Source organism: Apus apus, chromosome 3, assembly GCF_020740795.1.
Source record: "Apus apus isolate bApuApu2 chromosome 3, bApuApu2.pri.cur, whole genome shotgun sequence".
Taxonomy (NCBI): domain Eukaryota; kingdom Metazoa; phylum Chordata; class Aves; order Apodiformes; family Apodidae; genus Apus; species Apus apus.
The window spans coordinates 26,026,592-26,048,340 of NC_067284.1; the positions used below are offsets into that span (position 1 = coordinate 26,026,592).

Genomic DNA, 21,749 nt, shown 5'->3' on the forward strand with positions numbered 1-21,749 from the left:
TCTGTTAAAATTACTTTTGTACAAAAGAGATTGCAAAACACTGAGAGCCTGTTTACTGTTCAGTAGCTGAAAGTAGCTTAATTAGAAGAGTGGAAATTCTGCCTCAATGTTTTCCGTAAACTGAAGCATCCTATTTATGCTTTCTCCTTCACCTGTAGTTACCTTACTGTTTCAACACCAAAATAGGCAAAATAAGAGTGAAAAGTTTTGTAGATGTTAGCTTCAGGTTCAGTAAACTATACGTTTTATTGCACTTAGGACATTAAGGCAGACTTGCAGGATTTTGTAGGTGATGTCTGTGGCTGATGGCATATTGTGAACACTAATGATGAAAGGAACAAGAGGGGAAAATGCTCCCCAGTAGTCAGCCAGGAAACTCAATGTTGGTTTTCCACAACAGTATTCTTCTACAGGTGGTCTCTCCATTGAAGCAGGTGGTGATGATAATAAGGATTAGGACTATATTTTCACTGTGATTTTTCCCTAGCACTGTATACTTTTCTTTGAAACTCCCTCAAACTCACTATTATTCACACTCACGGTGCTGATCAGAGGAGGTCAAGTATTGTACGTTCATAGGTTGTTTCTGTTTACGTAGGTTGTTCAATAATTATCTACTTTTTTATGTACCTTAGTTTAGTTTTCTTTAATGTGAACTGAAATCTACAAAACAAGAAGTAAGGAGAAAGGGAGAAAAAGGGGCAATTTTCATTACGGTGGCAGTTGCTTCCCATGAGAAGCCTTTATAGCAACACTACTGGGCTTTGCAGGTCCCTGGCCATAAGAATAAAAATATACGAGCAACAAGGAAAAAGCACCATCAACAGAAGTTGTTGGAACACTTTCACAATTGCTTAAGTGAGACATTTCAGAGCTGTGAGTAAAACAGATGCAGGCCCATAGAATTGCTATGGCTAAGACATTAAGGTGTCAAGACACTGTACAGTACATTCAGCCTGTACATTGAAACAGCTCAAGTATGTTGTGTTGCCTGAAGGCAACATACTCTTTATTTAAGTTAATCTGACCTCTTCCTGACCCTTTTTTTCCCAGTTTCATCTGTTTTACTTATGTCATTTCTGGGGACCATGCTTATTAAGACAATATATTTTTTAATAGAATCTGTGAATTACATAAACTAGGAGTATATGGTGGAAAGAGAGTATTGGCAAAGGTTATGTATCTGAAAACTTGCATTTTTTCCTCAATCCAAAATTACAAACTTTATCTTAATTTATATGTATGAAAAGTTCAAAAATTTAAATCTATATGCTGAGTTACTTTTTTGCTATGATTTATCTTTCTGGTATTTCTTATCTAAAGACATGTCTGTATTTATCTAACTTATCAAAGATACTTAATTTATGGAGTTCAACCTCTTACTTCTGAAGGACTTACCAAAAACACTTGTGAATTTTGTAGTAGTAGTTGCACTTCTCTTGTGAAGTATGTTGTTATCATTTGATGGCAGAGTTCTTACTTTTAGTTTTGATTTACAAGGATTGTGAGTCATTCTGCGGTTTTGTAGTTTCGGAAATTACTCTGGAATTCTAAAAAGTGAGATGGTTACCATCTCAGAAGTATATTAAATGTTTAAACATGAAGGTGATTTAGAACTTTTTTCTCTGTTTTACCTCAGTGCTCTCATTAGTTTTAGGACAATTTTCTCATCTTCTTTTATTGTTGACAAAGCTTTTATCCATCTGTGCTCTCAGCATATCTCCTGCTTCAGGTCAAGTGTAAAATCTTAAACTTCTATCCTGTCACAAGATACCCCAGTGATTCTACTTCCCTTTGTTTAACAGTCAAAGAACCTGTCCAAAAATAGAATCTCATTTGAACGATGAGAAAGTTAATGCAATTAGACATGTGACCTCAATGACACTGTCTTTGTGGTTGTAGTTAGCTAACAAGAAAGCAAACTGCAGGCTTTGATGGTGTATCCATGGTCTATAGAGACAAAATTATAGGAATCTGTATTTAAATCCTTTTTACTGCAAAGACCGAGTTTTGCTCAGGATTAGGACATGACTCTTGGACCTCTTGGGCAATATTTTACAAATGACTGACTGAATCTTGACTTTTTATCTACGATAGTATAATCAACTTTTACGTTAATATTTTAAAAACTTCATAGACTGATTGCAGTTTATAGAAAACTGTTACTCTAGCTGAGCTTTGTCTCACTTTAATTCTGAGATAGAGAATCATCATCTATCACCTATGTTACATTAATATGTCCAACTTAAAAAAGGGCATGAAATTATACCTGTAAATGAGGGTGGGTTTTTTTTTGTATCTGAGTAGTAAATTTAATCCTGATAGCCTAAGGGATTAAGGGAGGAATGATTATTGCCATATTCCTGTGCCTCTTCTTTGGCTCACCTTTGGAAATACCTTAATATCAGAAGTATGCAGTGATACCAACAAGATGCAATCTATATTCTTGTTACTCAAATTTCTTTTCTTGATTTTAGATACAATTGATATTTACTTTAAAATAAATTATGTAGTCTGCCTAATTAGGTTTCTGGACTGTATGATGCAATCTGAAGAAAAATGTGCAGCTTTCCAATACTTGAATCCACAAGAGAGATTTCAGACATCGGTCCTTAAAAAGTAATTACTACTTATATAGTTTTGAACACAGAGGAACAGCACTGTACCTGGATCACTGTGAACAATGGAAAGTGAGCATGGGAAACACAGATGGTGATACTGATGTTGAGATTAGCTGTTAACTTGATGAAGCTGATAAACAGCTGCTGTATTAGGAAATACAACAGTTGCCCTCTTGTCATGTATTATAAAGACAAAAATAATGTAAACATTACCTGTGTGTGAACCAGGGCAGACAGGTTGCAGGAGCAGCCACAAAACCACAGATGAAATGCAACAAGTACATTTACTTTCGTTACCTCATCAGCTGAGGGATCAGCATCCAGGCAGAGGCTCAACAACAGGTATTGTAAAGTTCAGTGCACTCTAGGGCATCACCAAACCTGCTGTTTTCACCTGTTTATCAGGGATTTGGACAGGCATGGTTTGCCACTATGCTTTGATCTTTCCCACGGTGGGGCAGGATTCTCAAGCTTGTTAGATAGGGTGCCTGTAAATCTATCACAGGCCTGTGTTTTGTAAACACAGCTGTTCTACTTGTCCAACACACAAGGATAAACAAAAATTAGTATATGTGGTTTTTGACATTCCAGGTACAAGTCATTTGAGTGTGTTTACAAACCTCTTTGCTAGTCTTCCATTATTTTCCTACAACCTATGTGAAAATACATTATTTATAAATAAGATGCAACAGGCAACCTTAACTTTTATGTTAAACTTTCTATACCCCATTAGAAGCATATTATTATAACTAAACCAGAGGGCTATTAGTCCATATTAAACAATTTTAAAGCTATAAGAATTATCTACATCTAAGGTTACTTTTCTTAAAAAGCCATTCTACAGACTGCATCTGAAAGACCTTCATTCTCTGCTATAGATGCCCAGTCATCCTAACAGAATAATACAATACATTTCTGAAAAAAATATCTGAAAGCATCTCCAGTTTCTGTGAAAAGGCCAGAAATTAAAAAATTTCTGTCCTTGAAGAAATAGATATACTGCAATATCACTCCTAAGTATATAAAATATTCTGTACTAAAATCCTCTTTTAACTATAGTCTATAACAGTTCTCCTTCCTGAAGCCAGCATGACCAGATGTCCACATATCTTCATTAAATAAAGAAAAGGAAAAGAAGCTATGATATTACACATAGTTAATATCACTGAAATGGTTGTTGTCTTCTGCCCTAGACATAGAGAAACTAGCGAAAGTGTAATTCACAGCTGAGATTTCGTGATAAAAAACTCTAACATTTCTCAGGAATACTTATGTATGTAGCTACTTGTTAAAAATAGTGTGGTTTACAGACCTGATATCTGGGCACATTTTTAATTTTCATATTTCATTGAGGAATATCTTTATTAATATGCTCCATTATTTAAACTTCAGAATTTAAAAAGTAAAAAAAAAAAAGTATCTTAACACACTCAAATATGGTTAGGTACAGCCACTACACAGCACATGCATTCCTTCTTAGTTGTTTGACATGACTGGCTGGGAAGCATCCCTCTCCCTTCCCCTCCAGATTGCAGCTCTCTGACTGATTAGGCGTATGTGCATTCATATCTCTTCAGTGATTGATTCAACAAGTTAAGGCTTATGATTTCAAAGCTTTTGTTTGCCTCTTTGCCTAAAAATATTATACATTTAAACAATAACATGTTGTCTCTGAATAAGAGAGAATTGTTGTGTTTTAGGTCAGCCAGTGAAGACTGTTTTTCTAGTCAGGATTCTTTGAAAAGTAGTTTCAGATCATAATTGAACACATTCCATGCAGGAAACAGCTCAGAGTTTTTGTTTTATTGTAGAAAAGTAAAATGTTATTGGGCTTTTCATCCAGGTTAATTATTCCGTACACTTGACTTTAACATAAGTGTTATTTCCAGATTCTAATTAAACTTTAATTTACCATGGTCGTATTTTACAAAAACATTATTAACATTTGATTATTTTTATTCAAGAATAGGTAGGAACAAATTTTGACAATAAAACTGGCATTTTCTGATAAGTTTCTAGTAATCTCTACATGATAATTAAATGTAAGCATTAAGTGACTTTTTTGGGGGGAGGAAGTTTTTTACATCTGGCAGGTATTTCTTTGTACTTTGATTTTTCCACTGGAAAAAAACAAAACACCCCAAACAAGCAAGCAAACAAAAAAAAAAAAAAAAGAAAAAGAAAAAAACAACATTAATGGAAATGAGCTGTAGCTTTTTATGAGTTGGAACTTTCTCCCTTAGCTGTCTCTTTGATACTTGTTTTTAGTATAGAAAAATCCACAGTGTATGCACCATGAAATTAGCTGTCCACCTATGTCACCTAGGAAGATAATACTTTCAATGTCTTAAGCCAAAATAGTCCAAGTTTACTAATTTGCCTTTTAAATTTCAAAAAGTAGTGGAATACTCAAGAGTGTCTTGTTAAAATTTACAACTAATTTTGATTTTTTTGGTATTCTTAAGCATCCTCTATAATTTGTGCAGTTTCTGCACATGATGGTCTGAAAGAAAGATACATCTCAGTTAGACAGCAACAGATAGGATGTTAGTTTTTTCTTTTGAGCAATACTGTGAGAAATACTTTTCTGACAGTTTTACATGTTTTTCAATGGAAGGATCAGGCCATGAGAATTATGGTGCCCTTTAGTTTTGAAGCCTTTTGATGCATGACACCTGCATTCTGGTTATAAAAATCAAATAATTGATTTTAAATAAGCAATAAGTCAGCCTTTCATATTGCCTCTGCAGTCATGTCATTAATAAGTTTTGTTTTCCTGTCTATGTTACTTTAAATATCCATTCTGTTTTGCAGTGGTAACTAAAGAATTATTTAAATAATATAATGGCTGATACAACTTGTATTAATAGCGTCATAGCATTATTTAGGTTGGGAAAAACCCTTACGATTGTTGAATCCAGCGATAAATCTAACACTACCAATCCCACAAATTATAATATTGATGCTTTTATTAAGTATATTCTTCTTAAGAAATGTGTGAATGACCTGTTAAAAGTGGTAAGTTATCACTGAAGTCAATACAATCTGAAGAAAGCATTGTTTTAAACACAGTGATAAATATTTAAATTGCTTCTGTAAGATAAAATGCAATAAGATTGTAATTTTTCTGGAACCAGATATATGTCTAAAACTGTAGGGGAAAAAAAAATCATTTCTAAGCCACCAAAAATAATAAAAAAAAATATTAGAACTCTTTATTTAGAATGTAAATGAGTAAAGATAATCTTGTTCTAAGAGTGAGACTTTGACTGTCACAGTATTTTTTTGGATGGTGTCTGCATACTAGTAGTTCTTTTTCTCAGGGTCATTTGGTAAATTAAAAAATATTAGGCATCCATTCTTATGGCAGGCTGAGGAAACATGTTTTTTTTATCATAGATAGACACTGCACACAAAATCTTGTTTCCAGTTTAAAAGTTTAATAAGATATGTATACGCATTTATGAAGTGCATTTCACATATTAATGTAATTTCAAAGGTTTTTAATATTCTCTCACCTCTAAATTTACCCAAAATATTTTACTTGTGGGTTTTTTTAAAGCAGTGTGTCAGAATACATTGTATACAACCAAATGAATTCTGCAAGTTATATTCTTGAAATATATAAAGATCTATTGTTGTTCTTAAGATACATCTGGCTAGAAATCTGGTATTCTTTTGATCATAACCAATGATAAAACCCTGGGAATGTTGTTGGTTGTTGTTGTGGGGGTTTTTTTCTATTTTTTTTTCTTTATTGTTGAAAATTCAGTTAATATCTGTGTCTGCAGGGAGATGTTCAGGAAAGTTGAAGTTTAAAAAAATACAATAAATTTAAAGTGCAGATTTAACTGAGTAATCTACCTTAAATCCCAGTGTAAGGGCTCTCCTTCAGTGACGTTATGGCCCTTCATAAGAGGCACTTAAATCTTCTTTGAAAGAAGAATATAAATACCATGAGGAGGATTAAACTACCATAATATGAGGACAGTGGTGCACCTGAATGAATACTTCTGTATGTCCTTAAGCATGGCTTTACTTACGAGCCTAGAGATTGTGACTTTAGTTGGTAATCTCTCCTAAATGTCACTTTTAGAAAAAATTTTACTTGAAATTTTAGCTTTTTTTTTTTTAATAATGCACATCAAACACACTAAATAAATTCTTCATAAATAAAAAGTAATTGTAATATTACAGAAAGTGTAGTATCACCAGCAGTAAGCTTCCCATGAAATAGTGAGCATCACGATGTGAGGCCACGATTAACACATCTTATTGGGTTATTGTACCTGACAAAACAGTTTTTCTGCAAAAAAAATATTTTTTCAGTTAATCATCAACAAATAATGACAAAGTGGGTAGTTTAACACTGTCTAGTAGTTGCATTATTTAATAAAATTAATATAAATGCAGATATGCATGTCTATGTATGTAGGAATATTTTGATATATTTATAGATACATATAAATAACGATTCTGTTATTCTAAATCTCTGCGTAGTCACAGTCTGTTTACAGACTTGAAGTCCATCTGAGTTTTATTTACAGATAAAAGATTTTTTCTTCAGTTTTTCAGAAAAATAGGGCCAGCTCATACGAAACCTTTCTGTCTCTAACTTTAAAGATTGGTTTTGACATTCTTATAAGTTGGATAAATAGTTTTCAAAGAAAAGTAAAAATATTATATTGTTGGCAGACATCACTTTAAAATAGATTTTTCCATTCAATGTTATTTAAAAATATCTGTAATTTTGTGGTGTTTATTATTTATACACTCATCAATACTTAAAATAACGATAATCTTTTCAGTGGACTAATAGAAACAATTATAAAACAGACTCACTTTTTATTGTATTCTCTTAGCAATTAATCTGTTAATTAGTGGAATTCATACTTGTCTTTGAACACAAATATGTTCTGGCATGATTGAAAGGATTTTAACCTTTAATTAGTTTTGTCTTTCTAATATAAGTAATTTCTTTATAACATTAACAACATAATATTTTAATTGTGCAGTTTTCCATTTTCTATTTGATGACATAAATAGCCTGTATATCATTTAATGTACTAAATCTTTATACTAATCCATAACACAATATTTTCAGTTTCACAGCTGACAAATAGAACGTGTATATTTTTATCATTAGATATCCATTCTATGTTACAAGATGATACAAATGTGGCAGTATCACATAAAGAAAAAAAGCTGGGTTGTAGGATAACCATCTGACAAAAAAAAAAAAAAAAAAGGAAGAGGGAAAGATAAATTTAGGAATTGGCTCGTGACATATATTTTGTGAGAAATAATCTAGGAAACTGCGATGATTCCTTCTTTGTTAACTGTTTGCTGTGTGTTAGTGAGTGGTCTTTCTTTAAAAAGGAAAAAAAAAAGTCATTTGCAAGAATGAGGAGAAAACAGCTTCACTGAGCATCCCTTCCTATGACAAGCTTTTTCATTATGGGAAAAGGGAACTGACATTTTTTTCTCTTATTTGTTTCCCATAAAAACCCAGAAGAGACAGTATGGAGTTTGCTGCAACCCAGAAACTACCTTGAGACTTCATCTATTTTACTAAATAAAATATGGCCAGGGGCTGTCTTGTAGCTCAGAGGATATATCCATATAACATGGCCCTAAGGAGGGACCTTGTTTAGCTGCAGATGAATCATGTGTGGGAGAGTGTATGTATGTATCCTGAGGCAGGGCAAGAGGAGGTTATTTCCAAGAGGTAATGATGTGCATGTGGCATTGAAGGCCATGGTTCATGTTTTCTTAGCAGGAAACTGGGAGTATATACTGAACGCTATGGGATGTGATGAGGTATGATGGAAGATATAAAGCCTGTTGAGTGGTGCTGGAGGACTTTGTAGAATTCAGAGGTGAAAATTTGATGCAGTCTTGTCCATCCAGTCTATTGGAAATGGTCCATGGTGCTTGCTGTCCCCTGAATCATGACTAGGCAGTGTCTCAGAGAGTGCTGGTAGATACCACCAGGAAGCATGTGAAGGTCTGTGCAGTAACTAAGTGGTTGTGAATCCAGTGCTCAAGCTCACCCTTGACCCTGCTTTATTTATCAGTAGGGATTTAGGCAGAGTGGCTGGCCTAAGAACAGCCTTGGAGGAAAATGCTCACATAGCAAGGTCACAGTAGGAAGACAGAAAACTACACCAACTCTTCTTTCGTTATGCATCTCTAAGAACGGCTTTGTGCTGTCTTTTTTCAAAGCCTTCATGTTTCTTCTGGTATTTCTCAGTGAAAACATACAGTATGGTTTTAGAACCATATGGGGGAATAGAAATCCTTTTTGAATTGTGGAGCTGGCAGGCCAGTCCTTACAGTCTGCCAGTTGGTGCCATGACCTCTGCCCAGACCTTTATCACCAGGTTGCTCATGTACGACATCGGTGTGCTCCATACAAACCTTCACACCTGCACTGGATGTCATCCAGATCCTTGGAGGCCTAGTTATTGTCCAGGTTAATGTAGCCCTCCTCCACTACTGCTAATTCCTAGAACAGTGTGTAGTCTTATTTTGTAAAACCAGAGTCTTATAAATGATGTATTGGAATTTAATACAATCACTTAATGATCTTTTTACATAGTAGATTCATTTTAGCTGTTGAGATTAAAAATAAATAAATCTGGAATTTCTTATTCATATTCATTTTTCCATCTTTTTAAGGTAAACTAGATTCTTATTATAATCTCATTAAAATCAGCTGGAGCTTATAAGATTTCAGTGACTCTATTGATACGCTTTATTTTTAATAGTTTCAGCAAGAAAAGATAAAAAATGTAGTCAAGTTTGGGTCATTAAACAGTTTCTACATCATTTGTGCCTTCATTATAGCATTTATTGAATTTCTTAAATGTCACTTTTTTAATTACTGAGTCCTAAATGGAAGTAATTCCTAATGTCACATGTTTTTAAATGGACAATTAAATTTGATTCCTAAGTAATATTAAAAACATAATTCATACTGGTAGTTTTTACTGAAGTACAATCTATGGGAAATATTAAGCAGCAACTGAAGATTTTCATTTAGACAGATAATTAACAATTATCTGTTAGTAAAAATCTCTGTAAAGAATCGATTTATTTCACTAAAGAGTTGCTTCAAAGGTCTTCAGTACTTTATTCTTTCCAAGTCCTTTAACCAACTGTGAGGTTTATCTATTCAGATCATAAACATACATTAATTTCACACTTTGACTGAAGTTGATTTGACATCCCAACACCTCTGCCTGTTACAAAGTCAGCATATCCTCCAGACCAGCCTTTTAAAATTGCTCTCTGTTTTTATTAGCAATTTAGATAACAGTGGTTTATTATTATTCAAGATCAAATAGTGGTGAATCTTTACATTGCTATGAAACTTGAAAAAAACAATCATTTGGAAGACAAAATATTGTCAAAACGGATTTTTAGGCTTTTTTCTATTTATTTATTTGTTGTATTTATGGTAGTATATAAAAATAAGATCCAGTCAGACTTTTAATTGAGTGTGTGAATTGCTGAATTAGATTAACAAAAAGCTATAATGATCTCTAATTTAGGTTTTTGTGTGTTTGCATGCTCTGTTTTGCATCTAAACACTTGAGTGTACAATATTACTCCATTTTATGTTAATAGTAAAGAATTAATGACATTTACTAGAAAACTGATCTTCTAAAATGTGCAGTCTTGATACTTTCTGAACATAACTCATAGAACATTGTACAGTGAAGTTTTGTAAATGCAAGGAGTAGCAAACTATATCAAATGGGGTACTTGTGCAGATGAAGCTGTATAGGATGGGCTGACTTTAGGTGAAAAACATTAATGCAGTAATAGTGTATTTTCAGAAACGAATGAAATTTGGTGAGCAGTACAAATTACCTTCATTGTCTACAGATGCGGTCTATAATTAAACCTTGCAGCTTTAAAAAAATGTATTTCATGGCATTTTTAATAGTTTTGGGTTTAATTACAGAGCAAACATCTAATCCCTTGTACTTTTCCTTCTCCTGTGGCTTTTCCAGGCCAGCATAGCCATGGCCAATCCTATCCTGAGTAGGAAATTATGCACCCTTCATGGAAAGATTTTACACGAGCAGTTTCTATAAAATTCACTTGTAGGCATGGAATTAGTAAAGTGTTCCGTAATGTTGTTTTTTTCTTCTAGTGTTTATTTTTCCCTTCAATGTCCAAAGAACTACTTAGTGCTTAAGGAACTTCTAGAAATCATAATAAATACTATAGCAGAGTACTATTTACTTTAGAACAAAAGCATTACAATTACAACATACAATAAAGAAATGAAAGTTTTGCAGCTAATCTAGCAATATCAGTTGTGACATATGAAATGAATGTAGTGCATGACTTCTTGAAATACAGTTGTAAGCTGATTCCAGTCTGTATCTTTAGATATGCCTGTTGATGTGTTTTTGAAAGAGTATAGTCATAGTAGTATATTTGGGTTTCTTTGGATACCGGGGAATGGCATTAGCATGTGTGCACTTGTATAGACTTGCTCACAGAAGTAAGAGTTCAAATACTTAAAAAAAAAAAAGGTAAAGCTTTTGGATTTTTCCTGTCATCAGCAGTACTCACCACATTTCCATCTATCTATGTTAGATATTTCCAAGGTCTTGCATTTGTTGCTGCTTTTTTATTTTCGAGTGTCTGTGTGACCTCCGCATGAAATAGCTAGCAAAAATGGTTTTGTACTGTCACCTTTCTATAGAACATGGTAGAAACCTTGCATCTCTTAATGCTTCTAATCATGTTGTGTTAGTATGCTATAGAAAAGATTTCTGAGTTTTGGTTAGTAACATTTCTGAAGCTTATTAATTTCTAGCTGAACTTTGGTGAAATCATGATTCCAAATAGTATCATAAACAGTTGAGTCTAGTTCAAAATCTAATCCACTGCTTGGAACCACTGCCATAGGTTCTTTTTGTGCTGTTTTGCTAAGAGTAGTGTGTAGACAAAAGAGGAGGAATTTTAAATTATTTCAGCAAGCACTGGATGTCAAATAAAACTTTATTTTAAACATGGCATTCTCACAACGTGCTCAAGAAAAGTGGGCACAACATATTTTAAGGGATTCGCTTCTCATCTGCCAAGATTGTAATTTTATAAAATAAGCAGATTATACTTGGATCTTTTTCTTTCTCCATAGTATATGAATATGGATGGAGTATTGGTGTGCTTTCACCAGAACACTAAACCTGATGGGAATGACATAAATGTACATTATTTTTTTCTTTTTCCTCCTTCTGCTATTAAAAAACCCCACAAAAACAAAATGCTGTCTTTTTCAGCTTCTTCCACAATCTACCTCCAAAGCTAACATTTTTCATTTGAGCACTGACTACCTCTATAACCTGCATTAGAAGCACACTGATCTTAAAGTTCCATAATATCACACTCAGGATATCCCTTTTAATCTTCCATTTTGTTGGATGAAATTGGACTCATCAGTCCTGGTCTTTAAAGAGGAGAAACACTTATTGTAAGGTACAGAACTGGATATTGAAGGAAAATAAAATGCTTCAATCTAAACATTAACTTTATTTTACAAAATTCTCAGCTGCTGTAGGCTTGATGTTTGCTTATTCCTTAGAAGAGTGTGAAAAAAAGTGGTGCTCCCGCTAAGCCAGGTTGCTCAAGGCCCTGTCCAACCTTGCCGCGACCTTCATCACTACCCGGGCGGTGGAAACTACAACTTTCCTGGGCAACCTGTTCCAGCATCTCAGCACCCTCACAACGAAAAATTTCTTCCTAATGTCTAGCCTAAATCTGCCCTCTTCCAATTTAGCCATTCCCCTTGTCATATCACTACATGCCCTTGTAAAAAGTGCCTCCCCAGCTTTCCTATGATGCATAGTGCCTTAACAACTTCATCCAACAGTTCTCTTAGAAACTGTGCATGTGTCTCATAAGGTCCCATGGACTTGTCCACCTTCAGGTTCCTTAGATGGTCTTTAACCTGATCTGCTCTTACTATGGGTGATTCTTTGTTCTCCCAAGTTCTCTTCTGTACTTCCTATTTTCCACCATAATATGCTGACTTCCATTTTACAGGCTTCCTATTTTATAGGAACAGACTTCCATTTTATAGGCTTCCTATACAGATCTTTCATGTTAGTTTTCTGTCTATCAGATTCTAAGGTCATGTTTGTTTTTTAATATTGATACAGAATGCAGTAAGTTAGAAGCAACAAAAGCTAATCTACTGGATATGATCTGTGGCCTTTTTGATAACAGCAAAGACAAAACATTTCAGAGAAACTGTGAGACATCTCTTAGAATGCTGCTGAGAACTATATGACCTGTGAAGGAGGCCTTCTCTTTTTATAGATGGAGACTGATAACAAATTGTACTATAAAATTTCTTTGAAGAAATTTACCAGAATAATAATAAAATTGTGATCCTCTATAAAATTAAAATGTAAGGCCACACTGCTTTTAGCTTTAGGCCAACCTCATTTTAGTTTTAATAGCCACTTTTACAGTCCAATTATGTGCTATCTGAAATATTTTTTCTATTTCTTTTGATTTATAATTTTCACTTTCAGTAGTCGTTCCCATGTTCTACGTGCATTTTAAAGGCTGAACTGTTTACTTATGTAAACAGTTGCATTTTGTTCTTCCTTAGGTATTTGTACTCTGGGCTCTTTCTATATTTTAAAAGCAGCATTTCCTATTGAAAAGAAACAACTTTCTGTAATGTCTGGTTCTTTATCCTAAATTGAAACTACTGCCATATAGTACTGTGTAATTTTGCAGCTGGTTAATTTTATAGACCACCATCGTTTCCAGTGAAGCAAGGAAAAGCATACTTCAGAGGAGTGCAGTATTATATTGGGATACCCAACTAAATTCTTGCCTCCATCATAAGTTACTTCTGCAGATCTTTTACAACTGTAGTTTATAAATTTGCTCAGGAGTGGTAAAACTATTGCTGATTCTAATTTCCATTTTTCTTGTGCTGAAGACTGTAAGAGCCAAGCTCTGTGTTCCTGCCATTGAAGACGTGCTTACAGTTTTAAATATTTACTGTGTAATTTAATAGTGGCATTGAAGGCACAATGGCCTGAAGACAGGGAAGAGCAAATATGTAGATAGAAGTAATGTCTGTTTAGCCCATTTGTAATTTGTCAATGTATAACTCATCCTCCTAACAAAAATTACGGACTTCGAGATACTTGCTTTGTCACATTACAGCTGCAGACTCTGTCTTTAAAGATGTTACTTCCCTCTCACAAAGCAGAATTTTAATGACGTTGTCTGGGACTGAAATTTGAGTTCTAATCAGAGATAGAGGATACAGGGTCATAATGTGCTAATGGACCAAATAGGTTTTATTACTGAGATCAGTGGGAAGATCAGCTTAAAGTTTTATGGTGTACAAGAAATAGTATGAGAGTTGGAATAATTAAAAAACAGTATTCATCATATTACAGTTTGTACTATATAACAGTATTTTATATGTCTCTCTCCTAAATTTAAGAAACTATTATGTAAGTGTCAGATTCCACTGTGTCAGGTATTATGACGTAGGGAATAAGCATAAGGAATAAGAGGAAATAAACCAAATTCTTCATTTTCTTGTATTTAAAACATTAATTTCTGTGACCTGTCATACATGAGTTTAGATGCTAAACCTAAAATGCCCTATCTGACACAGAAATAAACTTCCAAACTCTCCCTTTTTTTTTTGTGGGTAAATGTGTCCGCTCTCAGTTTTCCTTAACCTATCTTGACTATAGATAAGATTATAATTACAGAATATTGTCAAATTCATTATTTTAGCTTTTAAAGATATTGACTTCAACTTTCCCATAGACCTGAAGTTTATTTATGTATCTCTCCTTTGAAACAATGGATTATTGTGTAACCCAAATGTGTCTAAACACTTAATTTAAATTGCATTTACACATCTAAATTATTGAAATGTAAAGATATTACTGCAACTTTACTGGAAAAAGTTGTGTCTAGCTATAGATGTAGTGATTTGATTATGATTTGCTAATTGTCTAAGCTAGAATATTGGATAATGTGGATGAAAACATGGGCATTAAGAATTTCATTTTAGCTTTTTATTATTAAGTTAGTAAGAAGGGGAAAAAAAAAGGTAAATTACTACCATGAATAATAAATTCAATACTACAAAATATTATGTTATCTATTAAGTATTTTATTATATATATATAGTATACCTGGGTCAAAGTAATGCAAAGCCTTTTCATCAAAAACACTTCAATTGCAGCGTGAAACCTTTCACACAATAGTCATAATACTTGCTTAGATGCATAATATCACTTTGGAACTCCTATATTTCTTCCTTTCAAAGAGAGCACTGCAACAGAACACATCTTTGATTAAATTCAGGGGGATATGATCTTTCTCGTCAGAAATAGAATGTTGTCATTCTTCCAACATCAAAGAGAGAATATTCCTTGAAACTGAGTAAATATTTCTAGTTAACAAACAAGATGAAAAGTCTCTTTCCCCAGGCTACTGAAAGAGAGTACATGAAAGCCAGAACAATTGAATAAGATCAATGTTAAGATTTTGATAATCAGAGGAATCTGATGTTTGCAGATTTCATGAAGTTCACACAACTCTAAGGGCTCAGATCAAAAAAAGGTCCAACACTGAATGAATACACAGAATAATCCTAAAGGAACAGGGATTTTGTTTCCACACTTTAGGTAGGTTAGCATAGCTTATTTTCATGTTAGTCATTTTAAGAACCTTTTCTGTCAATTAGTATTTCTTTAAGGGTTCCACATAGCTCCAACTGATTTAGTCAGAAGAATGCTTTCTTTTTAGCAAATAGATATATATCTTCTTTGCAATTTATGAAGCAGGATAATTGGTGCATATATTGAAGTAACAGGCACAATGCATCTCAACTGAATTTAGACATTGAAAAACTTGTTCTCTGAACAAATCAGTGGAAGCTAGACAGGTACCAGAAAAGAGAATAAATAAAAGCTTTGTTAAATCCCAGAGAAGAGAAAAATGTTGGGAATTGTTACACACCTGTACTACTCTAGATCTAGTTATAAACAAATACTACTCTTTATGTGTAAATAGAAAACCCTGAATTTGACCCTCTCTGTCTTCCCTAAGTTTTGTTCTGTCATTAATGTATGTGACAGAAAGCTAGCTCTTCAGTAAAGAGAAATGTACAGACAGTCTTGCATCTGACTTAATCGGCTTTGTTCCGTCACTCCCTCGTGAGAAAGTGAGTATTTCATACTGTGTTCTGCTGCTAGCAGAATTTTTACATGTATTTATATTTTATGATACATTTTAACTGACACTACTACTAAAAGTTTCTACCCTTTTATGGGGAAGGGAAATTTTATCATCATAAACACTACAGACCTGCAGTCAGTCTGTCTGTGAGAAATTCATTCAGCTAAGATACAGCTGCTAGGGGTTTTGGTATTTTCAAATATTTTGGAAGGAGGTTGTCTAATGCATTAATTAATTAATTGTAATTTTCCTCCTGATACTCCTGCCTGAGACATAGCTGCCCTGATCTTCAAGACACAACATATTTTTGGAAAAGAGTGTTTACGATCATTCTCATATGCTAGATTAGATATAGCTCTGTTATCAGCCGAGGAGATCAACTTTTAAAATGCAATTAAAATGTGCGATATGATTTTCTGTAGTTCCCTACTTTTACATGTAGGATGTGGAGCTGTGTATAGAGTTTTCCAGTGCTTCACTGTGGCAGTAGGAGTCAATGTCTCAGTAGGAGCAGGCAGGTGAACTGCATTAAAGCATTTATAAACACATTTAATTTTGCATCTGTATTTATAAATACTATTTATTAGAACACTCTAGTGGTGGTTTATTGTATTTGTGTACTTTTTGGAATATCTTTTCATTCATTTATTACATTCTAGCTTTCCGGTAAGATAAATGGTGTAAAACAGCTGACTTTGGAACTGCTTTGAATTCATAGATGGAATAGTTACTCTTGATTTTCTCTTCAGAGTTTTATTGTATGGTTACCAAGAAAAAAATCTAAAGCTCTTTTTATCCTATAAATAACCTGTTATTTTGTGAAATACATGACATAACTTGCTGAACTTGCTTGTCAACGATCTGTTCACAACTGCTTTAAGAGTGTTAACATAGTGGATTGACTTTGCTATTGTAATAATACCATCCTGCATCTTAAAATTTCTGTTTGGGTAAGGTGTCAAGATTTACACTTTTGCCTTGATTTAACATTAGTAGATTTCACTGTCTTTGATAGCAGACATTTTAAATGGTGTTAAATTATATTAGTGTACAATACTATCCAGTTAGTTTTATTTTCTTGTTATTCTGAATGTTTCAGATTTTCTAGCTTGGATTCAACTGGGAAACATTTCAATAGCAAGAGCTTCATCACTAATTTAATTTGAATGAGGTTTACATCACTTTACTATGGAATTAAAAACAGTTTATAGAATCAGATGTGCATTGTTGATGTTTTTTTTTTTTTTGCTGGGCCAATGGAAACAAATAGAAAAACTGCCTTAAATTTTGTGATGAAGAAATAGAGCCTTCATTTTTAATGGACAACCAATTGTGTAGTAATTTATAAGATTATTCAGCATTTCTACCAGAGGCAATTAATATTTACATTTCCTTTCCTAATATTCCTGTTATTCATAAATTTCATAAGACTTGGAGTTTTTAATGTTCTTATCATGTATATGTACATTTAAAAATCTACAAATGAAATTATTTAAATAACAAATGTCCTTGAGAATGTCTAGAAAATATAATTTAAAAAATTAATCTTTTTTCAGTGTAGCTGGCAAAAATTTGTCTCTAGTTTGAAGATTATTATGAGATAAAGAAACATTTCTTCAGTTTTGTTTTTCTTATGTTTTAGTGCTTAAAAGGAAATTAATTGGCATTATCAGTAATTTATATACTTCTGTTCATACTGCTAATAGCCTTATAAATGGAATTGCAGATGTGTGAGTTAAGATAGATTTTTTTTTTTAATTCCTAGTACTTTATTACCAGAAGTAGGATGTATGTATGTGAGTATTTCATTATCTTCAGCAATTCAGTTATGGAAGCTATTAGTTTGTGAAAAAAAAAAATAGATCCTAAGTCATCTTAGATGCAGTTTTACAGCATGTACCTCTCCTTCACTTTCAGATGTAGATATTAGTTACAGGCATAATGCCAAATGTTTTAAATTAATTTTTGATACTGTCACATAAATTGCTTGCAAATATATTTTCCTTATTGTTATGTATTTACCTATGTGTTTGATTTTTTTTATATTCAGAAATTGAGAAAGGAGGATGCGGAGACCCTGGGATTCCATCATATGGAAAAAGGACTGGGAGCAGTTTTCTGCATGGAGACACACTTACCTTTGAATGTCAAGCAGCTTTTGAACTGGTGGGAGAAAGAACGATTACATGTCAACAAAACAACCAGTGGTCTGGCAACAAACCCAGCTGTGTTTGTAAGCATTATCTGTATTTTTTTCTGTATTATTTTTCTGACCTTAACCTCTTGCTTTTCTTCGCATTTGTGACTAGCCAGCATGAAAGCATTTTGAAAGACCTTGAAGACTTTTTCAGTCACGTGTTGTTTTTTTTTGTTTGCTCAATAGTAGCTCATTTATGGGGAACGTCACGTAGGGCTGTTTTAGAATGTTCTCTTCCCTCATTTTATATTTAATTGAACTATTTAACACTCTTGATGTAAATGTGTGTTGAATTAGAATCTAAATGAGCAAATCCAAATAGCATATAAGTGTTCAAAAGCATTCTGTGGCACATACACAATGATTCTGGCAGTGCAAAGCATTCTGCAGATCCACATAAGAAAAGACTGTTGTTTTTTTTCTAATATCCCAATAAAGCATGTGCTTGTTTTGATAGCTAAATACACTTTAATGCATAGTGCTTTTAGAAAGAAAAAAAAAAAAAAGGAAAGACGTTTAAGTTTGGAGGATGCATTTTTATTTTAGAACAAAGCTGTCAGTTTTTCCAAATTCTGACACATCAGGCACTACTTTTGCTGTGTTTTGAACTCTCTACATGTTTCCAGTAATCTCTTGCATGCACTGGTTCAGTCACTTAGCCTCATTTGGGAAAATAAAAAGACGCAAGACTGACATGTTATATTGAAGAAATGTTCTGACGGTTTAAAACGTTTCCAGGTTGCATATGTAGCAGTAGTTTTGACATCTAAGTTTCAAGAGCATCCTTTTCCACAAGAAGAGAAAATACAAAACCAAGTACTGACAATGTTTATGGATAGTATATTGAGAATCTGTTGTTGTTTTCTTTAGTTTCATGTTTCTTCAACTTCACCACACCATCTGGAATTATTCTTTCTCCAAATTATCCTGAGGAGTATGGGAACAATATGAACTGTGTTTGGTTAATTATCTCAGAGCCAGGAAGCAGAATCCATCTGATTTTCAACGACTTTGATGTAGAACCTCAGTTTGACTACCTTACAGTGAAAGATGATGGGATTTCAGATTTACCACCTCTTGGCACTTTTTCTGGCAATGAGGTTCCTTCTCAGTTGGCTAGCAGTGGCCACATAGTAAGACTTGAATTTCAGTCGGATCACTCTACCACTGGAAGAGGATTTAATATCACTTACACAAGTAAGAACCTCTGCTTTTATTTTATGCCTAGTCTTAAAATCAAGCTGTCTTTCTTAATAAGAAATGAAGAATAAGAATCAAAAATAGAATGTTTTTATTTATAATATAGAAGTAAAATGTAATACTTGTATAACTGCACTGCTTTCAGCTGTCTTCCTGGTATTCATTAGTTTATCTGAATCTTTATCCTCTGTTTATTTGAATTGTGAAACTGTTGAGGAATTCCTTTATTTAGGGTCTTTTTGGTTGACACTGCATAAATGCAGAACATGTAATTAAATCTAGTTCATTCATAACAAAGCATCCAGTGCAAGTGATTTAATATACTTCTCAATTGAATAAGCAGGAATAAATTCACAAAGGTGTTAAGTTTAGATCCCAAACATGAAGATACCATTGCAAATAAGTACCTCTGGGAATCTGCTTTGTTTTTGCATATTATCTTGCAGTTAGGTGGTATGGTATCAAAGATTATAAAACCTTAAAAATGCAAATCCCTGTTTTGGGATGCACATAGTTGTTACTCCTGTGTTTCTTCTAGAGTCTAAGAACATAGCTGTTCTCCTGCAGAAGTCCTTCCTATAGGACTGCACTAATTTAAAATCATTCTTCTCTATGCTCTCACAATCATAGAATCACAGAACTGTTTGCTTGGAAAAGACCTTTCTGATCATCAATTCCAACCATTAACCTGTCAAACTGCCAAGTCTTCCACTACACCATGTCCATAAGAACCACATCTATATTATCTTTTAAATACCTCCAGACATGGTGACTCCACGGCTTCCCTGGGCATCCTGTTCCAATGCCTGACAACCCTTTCAGTAAAAAAAATTTTTCCTAATATCCAATCCAAACCTCACCTGCCACAACTTCAGGCCATTTTGTTTTGTTTTATCACTTGTTACCTGGGAAAAGAGACTAACATCCACCTGGCTACAACCTCCTCAAAGGTAATTGTAGAGAGTGATAAGGTCTCCCCTCAGCCTCCTTTTCTCCAGACCAAACACCCCTGTTACCTCAGACACTCCTCATAAGACTTGTTCTCTAGACCCTTCATCAGCTTCCCTGCCCTTCTCTGAAAACACGCTCCAGCACTTCGGTGCCTTTCTTGTAGGGAGAGGCCCAAAACTAAACACAGTACTTGGTGTGGCTTCACCAGTGCCAAGTACAGGGGCGCAGTCACTTCCCTAATCCTGCTGACTGCACTATTTCTGATATAAGCCAGGATGTTGTTGGCCTTCTTGGTCACCTGTGCTCACTGTTGGCTCATATTCAGCTAGTTGTTGACCAATACCCCAGGTCATTTTCCTCTCGGCAGCTTTCCAGCCACCCTTTCATAAGCCTGTAGCATTGTGACCCAAGTGCAGGACCCAGCTCTTTTTCTTGTTGAGTCTAATACAATTGGCCTCAGCCCATCAATCCAGACTGTTCTGTAGAGCCTTCCTACAATCAAGAAGGTCAACACTCCCACCCAGCTTCGTGTCATCTGCACACTTAATGAGGCTGCACTCGATCCCTCATCCGTGTCAGTGATAAAGGCATTAAAGAGTACTACCCCAAAACTGAGCCCTGGGGAACACACTTGTGACCAGCTGCAAACTGGATTTAACTCCATTCACTACAACTCTTTAGGCCTGGCCATCCAGACATTTTTTTGCCCAGCAAAGCCTACACCCATCCCATGAGCAGCCAGTTTCTCCTGGAGAATGCAGTGTCAAAGGCTTTACTGAAGTCTAGAGAGGCAATACCCACAGCCTTTTCCTCATCCACTAAGTGGGTCACCTTTTCATAAAAGGAAATCAGGTTAGTAAAGCAGGATCTTCCTTTAATAAACACATTCTCATTGGGCCTGGTGACCTTGTTGTCCTGCACGTGCAATGTGATGGCAGTCAAGATGATCTGCTCCATAACCTTTCCTGGCACCAAGTTGAGACTGACTGGCCTTTAGTTCCCTGGATCCTCCTTTCAGCCCCTATTGTAGATGGGTGTCACATTTTCTAACCTCCAGTGAAGCAGGACCTCCCCAGTGAGCCAAGACTGCTGATAGATGATGGAAAGTGGCTTGTTGAGCACTTCCACCAGCTTGTTCAGAAACCTTAGGTGGATCCCATCTGGCCTGTTTTTGTCTGAGTGGTTAGCAGCTCGCTAACCAATTCCCCTTGGATCATGGCGTCTTCATTCTACTCCCCATCCCTTTCTTCCAGCTCAAGCGGGCTGGGTACCCAGTGAACAACTGGTTTTAATACTAAAGACTGAGGCAAAAAAAGCATTAAGTACCTCAACCTTTTCCTCATCTTATGTAATTTTGTTTCCTCTGGCATCCAATAAAGGATGGAGGTTCTCCTTAGCCCTCTTTTTGTTACTAATCTATTTATAGAAACATTTGAATTGTCTTTTATGTCAGTAGCCAGGTTAATTTCTAGTTGGGCTTTGACCCTTCTAATTTCCCCCCTGCATAGGCTAACAAGATCTTTATA

General features: G+C 34.5%; 1 protein-coding gene across 1 annotated transcript in view; it reads left to right on the top strand.

The window, feature by feature from the left end:
- Nucleotides 1-21,749, top strand: part of CSMD1 (CUB and Sushi multiple domains 1) — a 1,033,138-nt gene that overhangs the window by 763,506 nt on the left and 247,883 nt on the right. The window contains exons 13-14 of the mRNA XM_051614951.1: nucleotides 17,926-18,108; nucleotides 18,943-19,269. Coding sequence (XP_051470911.1) covers nucleotides 17,926-18,108; nucleotides 18,943-19,269 — 510 coding nt within the window. The remainder of the gene's footprint in view (nucleotides 1-17,925; nucleotides 18,109-18,942; nucleotides 19,270-21,749) is intronic.